This window comes from Chenopodium quinoa, unplaced genomic scaffold (genome assembly GCF_001683475.1).
Source record: "Chenopodium quinoa cultivar QQ74 unplaced genomic scaffold, ASM168347v1, whole genome shotgun sequence".
NCBI lineage: Eukaryota > Viridiplantae > Streptophyta > Magnoliopsida > Caryophyllales > Amaranthaceae > Chenopodium > Chenopodium quinoa.
The window spans coordinates 509,183-520,879 of record NW_018743014.1 but is presented as its reverse complement, the minus strand read 5'-3'; the positions used below and the strand labels follow the sequence as shown (position 1 = coordinate 520,879).

At 31.3% G+C, this 11,697-nt stretch overlaps 1 protein-coding gene and 1 long non-coding RNA gene across 2 annotated transcripts; both read left to right on the top strand.

The window, feature by feature from the left end:
• Nucleotides 1–438: 438 nt before the first annotated feature.
• On the top strand, nucleotides 439–2,499 carry LOC110729810 (early nodulin-like protein 1). Its single transcript, XM_021909586.1, has 2 exons — nucleotides 439–1,066; nucleotides 1,915–2,499. The coding sequence occupies exons 1-2, from the start codon at nucleotides 874–876 to the stop codon at nucleotides 2,298–2,300; spliced, it is 579 nt and encodes a 192-aa protein (XP_021765278.1). The 5' UTR covers nucleotides 439–873; the 3' UTR covers nucleotides 2,301–2,499.
• Nucleotides 2,500–6,393: 3,894 nt separating this feature from the next.
• Nucleotides 6,394–10,383, top strand: LOC110729847. Its single transcript, XR_002512962.1, has 4 exons — nucleotides 6,394–7,076; nucleotides 9,344–9,418; nucleotides 9,506–9,584; nucleotides 10,054–10,383. It is a non-coding gene; the product is annotated as an uncharacterized LOC110729847 (long non-coding RNA).
• The last annotated feature ends 1,314 nt before the right edge of the window (nucleotides 10,384–11,697 follow it).

Sequence of the window (11,697 nt, the reverse complement as noted above, 5' to 3'; positions counted from 1 at the left end):
TACAATCTATTAGTAAGGAAATAAATATATTAATTTTTATCATCATTATGTCTATTAATTGAATCAACAATAGAAAGAAAAAAAGAGAGCATATAATCGCTATTTAAGGAAATTGAATCAAATCATTGTGAGAAGTAAATGCATACAATTTCTTAAAAGCAATAATACTACCAAAAAACATCATATTATATAGTAATAAATAAAAAAGACTCGCACAATCCATGAATACCTATTGGATAATAAAAAATTCTTGTATGAGATGTTTATTCTTTAAGATAACTTCACTCTTTCAATTAAAAACAAAAAATGGTATCATGTTATTATTATTATTATTATTATTATTATTATTATTATTATTATTTTTTTTTTTATTTATTATTATTTTTTTTTAATCAGTGAACTTGCACGAATAAAAATTACAATAATCAATAATTAAATTATTGTCAACAAATTTTTTTCAAAAGAAAAAATAAAAAAAATCAAAGAAAAGATATTACGGAGTACTAGTAGAGACTAGAGAGTTAGGATTGAAAAGATAAGTGTTGGAAGTTTAAAAGGTAAATAATTTTCAAACGGTAAAAATTCAACGCACCTATACTATACACGTTGATTCCCAAAGATTGAGTCAAATTAGTCAATAACAATATTAATTACCCCCACATTATTATTAACTTCTCCCACGTCCCTTAATATCCTCTCCTTTTATTCTAACCGTTTCAATCCCTTTAACCCTCTTATATATATATATAACCTTTACTAGCCGACTTTTTCTATTCATTTTCATATTAATATTTTCATTCTTATTCCTCAAAAAAAAAAAAAAAAAAATTGATATTTAGAGAGAAATATTACTATTATTATTGTGTTATTAAGATGAAGGTTAATATGAGATTTATTTCACTAATCATGATTAGTGTGATAATTGGGATGCAATTAGGTGTTGTGGACTGTTTTAAGAGTTTTGATGTTGGTGGTAATTTTACTTGGCGTGTTCCTGATGGAAATGATACTGAATTCTTTGATCATTGGGCTGAATCCCAACGATTCCATATTGGAGATTCTCTACGTATGTTTTTATTTTATTTTATTATATAGTTTCATTTTTATTTTTTTTTTCATTCATAATTTAATATGTTGCATCTATCGTATCATTATTTTTCACTTTATTGTGTGTTGAATGTTTTAAAAAGAAAGTTATATCATACAATGAATGGTAATAGAATTTGGAATAATTAATTTCTAGTTAGGGTTTATATGCTTTGTTACGAGTTTATGTTTTTCTATTCTTTATTATTTTTAAATTTAATTAATGGTAAGTTTGTAATTCGTTCATTTTGTTTGGAGTGTATCATTTATTTATAATAATAAGCCTAATGGATTCATTGAAATTAATTGAGAGTACATCTTTTGAAATCATAAAGCCAAAGAATGAAATGTTTAGGGTTTATATGTTTTGTTATGAGTTGATGATTTTTTTTTTTTTTTTTTTTTCATATGAAGTTTTAGTTTATAATTTGTTCATTTCGTTATGGTATGGTACAAAGTATTTTATATTAATAAACCCTAAGGATATTGAGAGTACAATTTATAAATTCATAAAACCAAAAAGGGAAATCTTTTTATAATAAGTCATGAATAAGACTTAAGAGTGTAACTTTTTTTATTGGTGTAGATTAGCGTTTATATGTTTTGTTACGAGTTTATTAGTTTTTCTAATATAATAAATTCTACTTTATAATCTGTTCATTTTGTTAGAGTGTATGATTTTTTTAATAACACTAAACCTAAAGGTATCTACTGAAATCAATTAAGAGTACGATTATTAAACACTTAGAACCTGACTTTATTTTTTTTGTCAATGAGACAATTCTTTTATATTATGAAATGCTTTTTTATTTATTTTTGATGATGCAGATTTTCAGTACAAGAATGATTCAGTTCTAATGGTGGACAAATATGGCTGCTACCACTGTAACAAAAGCAACGCCACTGCTACGTACACCGATGGCAACACCGTAATTAAGTTGGAACGTCCGGGATACATCTACTTCATCAGTGGGAATGAAGATCATTGCCGAAAGGGACAACGATTGATCGTCGATGTCATATCTCCACATTCACCTCCAGTGGCGCCTCCACCTGGTTCGCATGGTCAGCCACCCGAGTCACCTGCACCAGCCGCCGAGTCTCCTGCACCAACAGCTGAGTCTCCTGCACCAACGGCCAAGCCTAGCTCGGGTTCTCAACTTCAAGTTTCGGCTCTTGTAGGGCTAGTTGCTACTTCTTTGTTCTTTGTTTGATAATATTGCACCATGAGGAAATTATATGTAGGGCGATTGGAACCATTTTTAAATTGTATGTTATTTAAAGAAGCATTGCTAGTATTCTAGTATATTGCTATTGTGTAGGTAATTATGGACATATGATTTTTCTCCGTCTGTTTTAGGGTTTATATTGTTGATTAATCAAACACATTCAAATGTTTTATTGTTAGTTTTGCATTTGGTGCCATGACGCCATTTTCTTGAAATCTTTTTGCTTTATAATATTTGAGTATAATAATTGATTATGAAGTATTAATTATTATTTTCTCTAAATCTTATCTATGCTCATAAACTTTAAGTATGGTCGTAAAAAGATGAGTTGTGCTAAAAATAAAATTCGATGAAGGAAACAACAAACAAGGTTACGTCGTGCAAACTCAAATTGGTCTTAGTTGTGCTAAAAATAAAATTGTGTTGGTGATTCTTTTCTTGCTGGTCAACTCGTTATATCCGTTATAACTTATATTAGGCAATTTTGGAGATGAGAGATGAAAGTAGACCCAAGTGATAGGAGAAAGAGCTTACTAACTAAAAAGAAAAGTGATGTAACTAATTTGAAACTTTCATATAGGAAAGTGATGCAATTAAAAACAAACAGAGTATGGATTATAATACCATGTAGATTCATGGCTTGGTTTGCCTAAGATTAGACGTGGCTTGGTAATATTTAAGTCGCTATAGTACAATAAAGCAAAAAGGGCAATTAATATTAGTCGTTGGGTTTGTTTGGGGAAGAGGGCAACTTTATTCAAAACCATCCTCTTTGAACCGAAAAAAATAATGGATTTTGGATTTTTCATTTGGTATCATTGTTCTTTGGGCTTTTTCAATTGGTACCAATTTTTTTTTTTAGATTCCCCATATGCCAATATACTTTTAATTTATTCAAAACAAATTTGTTTTGTATTCTTCGATTTGGGTGCCATTAAAATTGCTCGGTTATGATTTTAAGGCGTTGTTTAAGTCTTAAAGGTCAAATTTGAGTTTGAAATTAGCTTTAAAATGCTAAAAAAATGCCTTGTTTAATGTGCAAAATAAATTTCTCGCTTTGCATGTTTCGATTTGTTTCATTAAAAAAAATGTTCGATTAAAGTTTTGGCGGTCATAATTACTTAAATTTTGAAGTCAAAATTAAAAGAAGAAAAAAAATACCACAAATGCCCTAAACTAATGTTTTATTTGGCAGGAGGTTATGGTAAAGAAGAAGTCAAAAATACAATGGTACCTTGTGGAATACGGGGTAAAAATAAAAATTGGCTACCATATAGAAAGCCCAAAGTACAATCATACCAAATAGAAAATTCCAAAAATTACATTAAAAAGTAAACCTTCCATTTCATTTCTGCGCTTCTGTAATCTCTCCAATAAATTCTTTCAATTACTCAAATTATTTCTCAAATCTACAACAGTTGTTGGCTTGTTGCTCTCAATCCATCTTCTTTTTCGTCTAATTTCAATCTCTTTGTCAAGGTAAATCTCTAATTTCACTTCTTTATTTTTTTATTTTTTTATTTTTTTAGAGATAGATTTAGGAATTAATTTGAGAATTTTTTCAACGAATTTGATAACCTATTACTTTTTATTTAAATTTCACGATTGTAATGACGATTTGTTTGAACTCCGACAATTAACTAGTTATAATGAAGAGATTGTATCTAAATCAATCAATGCTTTCATTTGTTATTTAATTCATTATGTTGATTACAGTTGACATTGAGATAGCCTACGGGCGATTGCAGTGACACATATTTCATTTGAAGTTTCAAGGTTTTGGGTTTTGAACTTGATTTTTTAGTGTTTATTTATTTATTTTCCTCATATCTTTGATTTAGACGTTTGTTTTGCATTATATTTGTAGCTTATTTTTTTATATTAATTTTGATTAGTGTTTGCTCTTTATTTTTATTATTTTTATTTTTTTTTATTTTAACTTTTAGCTGGGTGTGAGAGGTAATGACGAATATAACATTTTTTTTATAAGTTGTTCAAATTAACGTGAAACAAATTATATTAAAGTTATTTATTAATTAACAAATTAAATAAATCTACCTATACAATACACATTATTGACACATATAATTATGTGTATTGATATATTACTCATAATTGTTATATTATTTTTCTCACGAATGTGCTGATATTGAAACATATGACAACTGTTCTGTAAATGTGTTGAAGAGAAGAGAATGATTGTTCTACTAGCTGTAGTCAGCACCTGTGTAGCTGCTGTCCATTTCAGATGCCGTGCAACCTGATTTGTTGTGGTCTGATACACTAAAGGAGCAAGCTTCTAATTTTACGCCAGGTTGTCTTTTCCCATGCCCTTGGTTTTTGTGTTCTTGGCTGCTATAAATACCCCTACTCTCTGCTCTTTAGTCCTAGTTATAACATTGAGGACCATGGTAATCCTTAAGTGTAGGGGAGAGATCATAGCATTTTTCTGCTATGGCCTTTTGTGTTGAACTTATACTTAGTTTTGGTTTGGTTTGTGTTGCCATAATGCCATGTATGAAACATGGCTGAATTTTGTGCAGGTTTTCATGGAAAGACATGATTGATTAGAATTTAGTAAAACATTTGAAAGTTGCTAATCCTACTTAAATGATTGTGAGTAATTAAAGCTCAAGAGTCTTTATGTGAAGTGTAAAATATATATAGGAATATCAAAATGAGTCAAAGATTTTATTCCAACAATCGAAGCTAGCAACTAAACTCTCTAAACTAGAAAAGTGTCTGGAATGTCAAATGTAGTAGAGTTTTTTTCATTTGGGGTTATCTTGTTGAGCTTAGCATCTACGTTGATTTCCACCTCAAGTAAATATGAAATCCCTTCTTCTTTCTTCATACTAAGGCGAAAAGACGACCCTATTGCTTGGCGAGTATCAACTCTCTCCCAATCAACTCCAAACTTGTTGCATGTGTCGATAGAGAATTGTCAGTAACCTTCATTTGAGACTATTAGCAAACTTATTTTTGCACAGTCGATTTGTTTGAACTCCGACAATTAACTAGTTATAATGAAGAGATTATATCTAAATCGATCAATGCTTTCATTTGTTATTTAATTCATTATGTTGATTACAGTTGACATTGAGATAACCTACGGGCGATTGTAATGACACATATTTCATTTGAAGTTTCAAGGTTTTGGGTTTTGAACTTGATTTTTTTAGTGTTTATTTATTTATTTTCTTCATATCTTTGATTTTGATGTTTGTTTTGCATTATATTTGTAGCTTATTTTTTTTTATATAAATCTTGATTAGTGTTTTTTTTTTGCTGGGGTGTGAGAGGTAATGACGAATATAACATTTTTTATAAGTAGTTCAAATCAACGTGAAACAAATTATATTAAAGTTATTTATTAATTAACAAATTAAGTAAATCTACCTATACAATACACATTATTGACACATATAATTATGTGTATTGATATATTACTTATAATTGTTATATTATTTTTCTCACGAATGTGCTAATATTGAAACATATGACAAACGTTCTGTAAATGTGCATGTAGCTGTATCCCAATACGTACTAATGCCTTTAATTTTGTTTTTCTAGGTTGTTGTAACCGTCTTCAAGAACGTTGATCTTTCGAAGGGGACACTACTAGAAAACAACCTATTTTCGACGGAAAAATTCCGTCGGAACACCCTGAATTTCGTCATAACCGGTTGTCGAAAGAGGTTTTGAAGGAAAAATGACCTTTTCCGACGGAAATACTTTCATTGGAAGAGGATTTCCGGCACCGGAGAAGTTCGTCGGAAATTTCCGTCGGAAAATGCTTCAATGAAATTTTAAAAAATACGTTGCACCACCACCGGTACGGCGTATCACCACCAACAACGCCTAACTAACCCTAACTCGAACATCAGACCACCACCGCCACTACCCCATTACATCAGACCACCACCACTCCACCAGCCTCTAACTAACCCTAACCCTAAGGCCAGACCATCAGACCGCCACTCTCCCCACCCTAACTCTAAACCCACCTAAGCCCATAGCCACCACAAACCCAGCGCCACCCACCACCACCACCACCGAACCCTAAACCAGTCCTACCTAACCCAAACCCTGACCGAACCCTAACCAAAACCCCACCAAACCCATACCCATATCCACCCACCTAAAACACCCAAACCTTGACTGAACCCTAACCAAACCCACCTCTCTCACCAAATTAACCCACCCCACCCTAACCCTTAGCCCTGGCGGCCTGACCTAAACCCACCTAAGACCACCGACACCCACAAACATAACCAAAAGACCATCGCGTCGCCACCGACAAACCCTAAGGCTAGATCTACACCACAATTACATGAACACAAACCACCCACCAGCACCGTAGTTTCCTGACACAAACCACCCACCAGTCCACCGCCACAGCAACTCAACCACACATCACCATAAAATTAAAAAAAATCTCAAAAACCAAAAATAAGTAAGATAAAAAGAACATACCTTGAATGTCACCAACAAAACCCCGAAATTGTCTTGAATTTGGGTTTTAAAGGTCTAGAGTTTTCATGGTCGAATTTTTTTTTTTTTTTTTTTTTTTTTATCAAAAGTTTTTTTTGTTCATCAAAACCGCAAGTCCGCATTCTCTCTCCTATCAAAACTCTCACCACCGATTGTTCAGTCCTCCGTCACATCGTGGCTCTGGCAATCAACCTGGACTATCTAGCAGCCCTTCATCGGCAAGAGTCGGTGACCTCACATCCCCAAATTTGGTTCTTCATTCTCCAGGTAACCAGACTCTTTTCTTCCTATTCTATTTGAATTTCAAGGAAATTTTGAAATCAAGGCTTCATAAAATCATATGCTATCACATTGATATGTTTAATTTTTGTTTTATCTTTCTTGTTTCAATTATTATATTTAATTTAATTTTTGATTTGGCGGAAAAATAAAATTAGGGTTTCTATGTTTAATTTCTCTTTTTGTTTCAATTATTTTTTTTAGGGACTTATAGAAAAGTAATTTGTTGAAATATAGAACCAAAATTACAATTTAAATGACGAAAAATTTATGGCCGAGGACGTTGATTTTCTAAAGCATGTTTCTTGCCAGTTGTCATCTTCTATTTTGGACGGTCGCTTGGTTTATTTATATTTATTGGAGTTGGGATGTTTATTTATTTAATGATGTGATCAATTCAAGATTTTAGGTGTTTATTTAGCTAATTAATGGCATGATTAGTTGAATCGTTGAATTGTATAATTATATTGATATGAGCTTGAATTGGTAGTATTGTGATTTGATTATTTTGTTTATATGTTGAATTTTCTATGAATAGTAATTGACTGATATGGTTGCAAGCCACATATGTGGTTAATTAAAACTGGGATCACTATACTTCATCTTGACTTCTTGAGGTATCAAAAATAATGTTAAGACAAGTCCTTAGTATGTTACACACCTGAACAAGATACCCTAGAAACGTAGTACATCTTGAACATGTCTTACCACATTAGGATTTCAGTTTTTTAACTTTGGAGATTGGTGTAGGCATGTGATTGCTCATTACTTGATGTATATTGCAAAAATTTTGATTTTGAGCAAAGAGTTACCTAATTTTTTTATTTAAATTAATCTAAGAGATTCAAATTTGTCTGTGACTATGTTTCAGAATGCAATTTTAGTTTTTTCTATAATTTGTTATTTGACATGAGTATCTTGTGACTGCTGAAGGCTTTAAAAGCTTACTGAATCACTTTACTGCCGAATAAATTGGTGAATGAGATTGCACAGTAGTTCCCTTTTATAAATGCCTTCAGGTATGAGTTGTTATATGTACTCGAGATGTTTTAAATTTTCAAATTGAACTAGATTCAACAAACATTGTCCTAAGGTAGCTACAATTGGAAAAATAACGTGTGTCTACCAACAATGTAATATCATTCCCTAATATAAATGATTATTTTTCTATCTTTTAGTTATTGGAATCACATTTTTTAGGTGGCTGACATCTAATTTTGTTGCTTTTGTATTTAGTTCAATACAGTTCCCAACAAATGCAAATACTTTCTCTCGCTTCTTTAATTAAGCTAGTAAGCAAAGAATTATAGTAACAATAGGCCTTATAAATCTTTGATTGATATTTTTTGCGTGTTTGTTATCCTCAAAAAAGTAGTGTAAGCTTCTAGGAGGGTAGATACCATAGATAATGAGATATAAGACGTAGTGCCAAATTCAGGTCTGCAAAATTTATTGAAATGCATTTTTTTTATAAAACAAAAAAAAAAAAAAAATTTAAAAAAACTAGCTTATACAAGTATAAGAGTTATGCGGCTTCTGGGATTTCTTTCCTCCATTGAAACGACTTATGAGGTAAGATTTTCTTTCTTCTAATTAATCATTGTATGTCAATTTTACTATTTCGGTTTATCGAAATTTACTTGTTAGTATAATCAATTTGGGGTTCTTCCAAGGTAGACTACTAAACTATTGGTGATAGTCATTGAAGTCATGAAATATTATATTCAGCGATTAATTTTTTTTGTTGTGCTAACATACTCTCTGAATATTGATGGATTATTTGACCCACCCTTTAATTTTTTGACAATACTTCCAATTTTATTTTCAAAATAACCTGATTTCTTGTTCTGAAACCCTTTGATTTTCTTATTTGAGTGTATTGTCAATGCCCTCCTCATTAATTTGATGACCCAATTGCTTGATCTGATCAAATTTGGTTTATTTAAGTTGCTTTGTTAAGTGGGATTTGTTTGATTTTTGAGTACCATAACTGATGAGACTCAATGCGTGTGTTGCCATCGTTGGGTATCTTGATTCTTGGAACTATTGTGGTTATGTTTGTGTGAGAATTCTTTTGTTACGACAGCTATATGAAAGTTATTTACAAGGATATGGATTGCCTAACACAATTCTTTTTTCTTTTTTTTTTTGTTTATTATATTGAAAACTCATTTTCAGTTTTGGTCTTTGATTGAGTGGTTCCTAAAATTTAATCAATACTTCTTTGTGTTTCATTGTGCATCATAACTTGACAGTTCAGAAGCTATATAGGTATTTAGGACAGATAACGTAATTCAGCTAGAGTGATGTCAGAAACAAAATCCAAAACAGTAAGTATCAATAGCCCCTCATCAATATAAGTAACTTTTAAAATTAAAAGGTTTATTCTACTAATTTAGAGTGGCACAACTCTTTAGCCTTCTCTACGACCCTGGCAGCTATTTTATTCAGATCATTGTCCACATATGGCAAAATTTCGGAGCCTCCTTCAGATTAGTGAGTATTGGTAGCATTTAATTTCTAATGCTTGCATTAATTTGTTCCAAATATATATTATATATGCTTTGTTTGCAGATAAATTGTTTTAATTTTCTTGCATGGAGGAGGAATAATATAAATGAGAGGTATAAAGAAAGGAGAAAGAAAATTGCTCAAAGTGTTGCTAATTCCTTTTCAGATTAATCTAAAGTCTTAATTCCTTTTATCTTTTCTAAATTCTTATTGTTATGAATCGTTTTATTGTGTGAAGACTTCGTGGTTGTGAGATATTTGCTCTATTTACAATATAAATTGCATGTGTTATGATTTTGAGGCCTTTTGTATAATATATTGATATATTCAAAAATTTTTATAGCAGATTTGGGGTTACTTATTGCAAATCAAGAAAGAATGTATTCTTACCTCTTTGGATTGCAAGCCTATTATTCTTGGCTGCTAACTGTTTCTTTATTTCTTATTGTGACAGTTGGCTTTAGTTCAAAATCAACATTATTGACCTCCCTCAAAGAATTTGCAACAGGCCTCTAGTGCTACAACTGAATTTGCAGCAGGCCCTGGTGCTGTTGTCGCTGTCACAGTTACCGCTGTCAGTACTACTGCTGCTGCTGCTGTCTGCTGTTACTGTTGTCTGCTACTATAAACTGCTGTTTGCTGATGTATACTATTGTTTGGGAATTTGGTTGTCTAGAGATCGAAGTTCACTTTCTTTTTGTTTTGATTATTAGATTGTTTAGCCAAACAAAAAAAATTGGTGTTTATGGATGTTTTTTTTAATGAAATAATGAAATTATATCAATTCAAATTATTGTCTATTGTGTATGTTAATTTCATATTTGTGGTTGTATACGTTAATATAATTTTTATATTGAAAAAACTAATAATAATTAATAAAAATTGCATAATAACAATAATAATATGTTACTTATTAATTAACGAGGTGTTACATTAGTTGCAAAAAATGATACATAATTTTGAATAAAGTGTTACTATATATCAATTGATGTTTGAAAATGTTACCTAATGATCAACAAGGTGTTATATTAGTTCAGAAAAGTGATACATAATGTCGGATAAAGTGTTACTTTATGATTGAAAAAATGTTACCAAAGATAAGAAAGTGTTACATAGGAAATAAAAGTAACACTTTAAAAATGATACTAATGAAATAAAAATGTGTTACATAAGAGGGTTTATAGTAACACTTTTGAAAGTGTTACCATACGCTATCCAAAGTGTTACATAAGACCTTAGGTAACATGGGCGGATGTATCACCTACTAAAGTGTTACCTATTGTTTATAATAACACTTTCACTACTTTCTGTAACACTTTTTGGGTGTTACTTAAGGTTAATTATGTACTAGTGAAAAAAAAAAGAAAAAAAAAGGGGGAGTGTTTTTAGCATTTTGCTTTGAGTTTGTGTCGAGTTAAAGTGTTTCCTTATAGCTTTGAGTTTGTTCTTAAGTTATAAGATTAGGGTGAACTTTGAGTGTATCTTGAGTTCTTGCCTAAGATCCAGAACTTTGAGTGTGTTCTTGAGTTTTGGTTATCTATCACATTTCGTGAGTTTTCTAGTGTAATTCGTGAGTAACACGTTCTAAAAAGTTTGAATCCATCAACCTATATCTGGTGGGTTTATTTAGATTTACATCAACCTATGTCTAGGTGGGTGTATTATATAGCCCACCTTTTAAGTGATCTGCATGAGCAGCACCATATGTAGAAGTCAGTGCGTTATTAGGAGGGCCTGCCAGGAATGAAGTTGGAGCATTATTCAGCATCTACTCGGCAGTACGTTATTTGAACTCCACTAGTGTGATGTCTCACAACTCCTGAACCCCAACTCAACTGAGATGAATGCCCAAACTTCAACTCAATGCTAGAAGAAATAGGACCTCTCAGCCAAACAACTGAATTGTTGTAGGCTTTAGAATCAACTCATTACAAGTTCAGGAAAGCAGAACTAGACAATTCAAATCCTCACAAGATAAAGAGAATCTGTGTCAGGTCATGTCTAACTCCTAGCAAAGCATACGAATACCAAAGTTCTCTTAATGTTTTCAAGTCGCGCAGATTAGTTTCATTACTTCCAGGAACTTATTTTCAATGTA